The sequence below is a fragment of the Benincasa hispida genome, chromosome 2 (assembly GCF_009727055.1).
Source record: "Benincasa hispida cultivar B227 chromosome 2, ASM972705v1, whole genome shotgun sequence".
In the NCBI taxonomy this organism is placed as follows: domain Eukaryota; kingdom Viridiplantae; phylum Streptophyta; class Magnoliopsida; order Cucurbitales; family Cucurbitaceae; genus Benincasa; species Benincasa hispida.
This window is the reverse complement of record NC_052350.1, coordinates 21,114,550-21,118,727: the sequence shown is the minus strand read 5'-3', so window position 1 is coordinate 21,118,727 and position 4,178 is coordinate 21,114,550. Positions and strand designations below refer to the sequence as shown.

The 4,178-nt window shown below is 29.4% G+C and overlaps 1 protein-coding gene across 1 annotated transcript; it reads right to left on the bottom strand.

The window, feature by feature from the left end:
* Positions 1 to 1,338: 1,338 nt before the first annotated feature.
* LOC120071903 (36.4 kDa proline-rich protein) lies at positions 1,339 to 2,817 on the bottom strand. The gene is made up of 2 exons (XM_039024318.1): positions 2,107 to 2,817; positions 1,339 to 1,567 (listed from the first exon to the last, which is right to left on the bottom strand). The coding sequence occupies exon 1, from the start codon at positions 2,779 to 2,781 to the stop codon at positions 2,134 to 2,136; it is 648 nt and encodes a 215-aa protein (XP_038880246.1). The 5' UTR covers positions 2,782 to 2,817; the 3' UTR covers positions 1,339 to 1,567; positions 2,107 to 2,133.
* Between the last annotated feature and the right edge of the window lie 1,361 nt (positions 2,818 to 4,178).

Genomic DNA, 4,178 nt, shown 5'->3' with positions numbered 1-4,178 from the left:
ATTTACGTAAATAAAATTAAAATGGTCTAAAATGAAAATAGAAATGGAAATGTATAGTAAGTTTCTGTTATGGGGTCTTCATGGTGTCTCTCTATTCTATTTATTAAATGCAGAAAAGCACCCTTTTCTCCGACAGCGTGTGCTTCTTTAAATTAAGACATTATTAATTTAAGCTCCTTAAATGTATAAGATTTTGTTTGATGATCATATTCTTAGGATATTAAAGAGAAAATCTCCCATTAAAATACAATAAGTTTCCATTTATGCTTAGCTATATAATCCATATGTGTATTACTATTAGTTGATGATAATTTCTTTTAAAAAATCTTTTTACTGTTTAAATACACAAATAAAAAAGAATATTATAAAATTACTAAGCTCTCATTGAATAATCATTCAGGACTCGTTTGATAATTATTTTTTTTTATTTTTAAAAATTAAATCTATAAACACTATTTTCACCTCCAAATTTTTTCTTTTGTTATCTACTTTTCATCAATGATTTAAAAAACCAAGCTAAATTTTGAGAAGTAAAAAAGTAGCTTTCAAAAAGTTATTTTTGTTTTTGGAATTTGGTTAATAATTCAACCATTGTACTTAAAAAAGATGCAAATCATTGTAAGAAATGTGGATGCTATAGGATTAATTTTTCAAAAACAAAAACCAAAAACCAAAAACTAAATGTTACCAAACGGGATATTAGGTTTTAGTTTTTTAAAATGAAAGTTATAAGAAAAATACACTAGTTGCACCAATTAATTTCTTTGTTTTCTTATCTACATTTTAGAATATTTTCAAAATCTAAAAACAGATTTTGAAAACTAACAAAAAAAAAAAAAAAAAAATACTTTGTGTTTATAGAATTTAGTTAAGAATTCAAAGGAAATAATATTTCTCTAATTAAATTAATATAATTTTTTTAAAAAATAAAAAATTAAATGATAATATAATAGGATCTTAAAACTTTGCAAGTATGTTATTCACAGTCTAACTTATCATACAGGTCAATATAACATTTTTTATCGTGTTTGACTTGAAGCTCACTTTTTATAGATGGATACTATTGTATCTTGTGATTTTAATTTTTTGCTTTTATCTCTGTAATTACTATATATATATATTTGACTTGTATAAGTGAGACATTATTAATGTTTGCTCTAGTTGGAAAACATACTAAATGTTAGTTTAACAAACATTTTTAATGAAGTTAGAAAAATTAACAAAATAGTAATTTAAGTTAGGGAAACCTCCACACACCCTACACCCTAACATAATAAGATGGTAATTCTTAATGATAAAATTAAAATAATGACTAAAAGTGAAGGAGAGAGACATATAAATAGGGAAACACAAAGGCAACTGAGATTTTTCTTTACTTGCCTAATCCATAACACAACATAACAACAATAATTATCACAATTTAAAAATAAATGGTTTACCAACATCAGCAATTCCGTACAAGAAAAATAAAATAAATTGAAAAAAAAAAAAAAAAAAGAGAGAGAGAGACAAAGATTTGACTCGACATCCTCTCATGTCGACTCCATTTCGATACCATCAATCAACCCTGAAAAAGAATTAAAAAAAAAAAAAAAATCCATTAAGCCAATGATTTCTTCTAAATCTCTCTATAAATATATCAATTAATCAAGATAATGCAACATGATTCTCTCCAACAAAACTATATTAGATTTTAATTAATTTGAATCATATTTCAATTCCAAACTAAAAGTTATATTAAAAAATAAATCAATAGATATATATATATATAAGTGACGTGTAGTAAAATTATAGGTCAGATTTCTAAAGAGTAATACTAAATACGTCTAGACTGCATTCATTTTCATATATCTATTTTAAACACGAAGGAGAAAAGGAAAAGTTTAGATGGACAAAAATACTTTTCATTTTGAAATGTCTTAAAATATTAACTACAAAAATAAACAACAAATTTGTTTAAGGAAATTAATCACATAGGTTATAAATAAAAGGTACACATTGGAGCAGGTTAGAAGTTTGGATCCTTCACCTTAAATATGGTTAAAGAAGAAAAGTGGATCAATAATAATAGAAATAAAAATGAGGAAAAAGATGCAGATAATGAACCTTTTTTTGTTGTTGTTTATTGGTTGCCTAAAGGGAGCAAGTGTAGCCAGGAGGAGGGGTTTTGCCACAAGTGATAAGGAGTTGAAGGGCAATAGGAACATAAATATTAAGATTAAGAGCCTTAATCTTAAGAGTAGTACAAAGACAAACAGCGGCTTCCAGCTCAGCCAGCCCTGAAATTATAGGGCAGCAAGCATTCGCCGCAGGGTCCCCTACCCCAATGTGCACCAACCCACCCAACAAATCCACACATCCACCCAATTTCAGCGTGTCAATCGGGCAGGTCTCTTTCCCCGACGGTGGGCAGGGTTTTGTAGTCCCCGGTGACGGGTTCCCGATCACCGGAGGCACCGTCACTGGCGGGATGGGAACCCCAGGGATGGGAACCGAAGGGATTGGGACCGAAGGGATCGGAACCGACGGTGGAATGGGGACCGATGGGATGGGGACCGCCGGGATGGGGACGGAGGGGATGGGGACCGCAGGAGGGAGTTTGATGGGCGGTTTGATGATGGGTGGGAGGGTGATAGGGCCTTTGGGGGACTTTGAACCGGAACCGGGTTTGACCTTTTTGGGCGGTTTGCCGCCGCAGGAGCCGCAGCCGAGAATGGGGGAGGCGGTGGAGACGAAGAGCATGCAAATGAGAAAGAGGGAATAAAGTTTTGAAGGCTCCATCTTTTTTGTGAGTGTGAGGAGTGGGAGTGAGGGAAGTGAAAGAGTTATATAGGAATAGTGAGCAAAAGAAGAAAACAAAAGAAGTTAAAAAAACAAATCACGTGAACATGGGGCTAGGGCCAACCATGATCTATAGGACATCTTCCTAGTTGGCATTTCCATTTTTTTTATTTTTATTTTTTCAAATTCTTCATGATGTATTATTTGGTATAAAGCTTTTTTAATCTTTTTTAGGTTAGTGTATATACACCTCAATGCTTAAAACTACTGGTTGGAGAAATAGAGGAGTGTCGTTAGAAAATTTTATACCAAGGAACAAATTAATTTTACCTTTAAGGTGGAGAAAATTTCAAAATTAAGGATGTTTGTTTTTTCTTTTTTTCAATGGTTTTTATTTTTCTCTCGATTTTTAACCAAATTTCGATAATAAAACTAGGTTTTTAAAAGTTATGCTTGTTACCTAGTTTTCATCTTGTTGTGGGAGAATTTTGGTCTAACAAAATAAAGCCAAAAGTCAAGATAAGGTAATGTTTGATCTAAACTTGATTGGAATTAGGAAAAATTAATATCTTAATCGTAGGAGAGTTAAGACAAACCTTACATCAATTTCTCTATAAATACATATGAGGTAACTTAAACTTTTAACGTGTAGTTTTCATCTCTTACTTTGATATCAAAGTCATTTTTTTTTTTTTTTTTTTTTTTGCAGGTACTCTCTTCTTCAAATTACAAATTTACAGTTATTGTCACGTGAAAGTGAATAGCGCTTTTTCTCTATCCAAAATTTGGCATCAACACATTTTTTTTAAGTAAATATTTGAATTCCTAATTAAAATTTAAAAAATATTTTTTTTTCAAAACTTATCTTCATTAAAAAAAAAAAAAAAAAAAACTTCCTAAAATAAAAAAAATATTCGTAAAAAAAGTAAAGTAATGAACTGTTCTCTTTTTTTTTTTTTTAAAAAAAAATCTCTTTAAAATAAATAAAAAATAAAAACACTACTAAAAAAAAGTAAATAAATAAATAAAGTAGAAGTAGTGTTTATTAATTTAACTTTAAAAAATCAAATAGTTATATGGAACGGAATACTCCTTTATACTTTTTTTTAGTTTCCAACAATTAAATTTTTAAAAAATGGCTAAAGAATAAACAAAACGTAGAAATAGTTTATAAGTTTTATTGTCTAAAATGTTGTTATTCATTAAAAATAAAACAAAGAAATAATAATAGAAGAATTTGTACAAATATCGAGATAGCTCCGTTGGGAGAGCGTTAGATTGAAGATTTGAAAGTCACCTTCATTGCATCTTTTTTCAGTCTTATTTCTAAAATGATAATGACAAAAGAAATAAGAAATAACATGGTGTTAATTTTTCTAATAATTATATATCGGGGA

Excerpts from the sequence above, each read along its gene's own strand:
- LOC120071903 (XM_039024318.1), bottom strand. The coding sequence starts at position 2,781 with ATGGAGCCTTCAAAACTTTATTCCCTCTTTCTCATTTGCATGCTCTTC.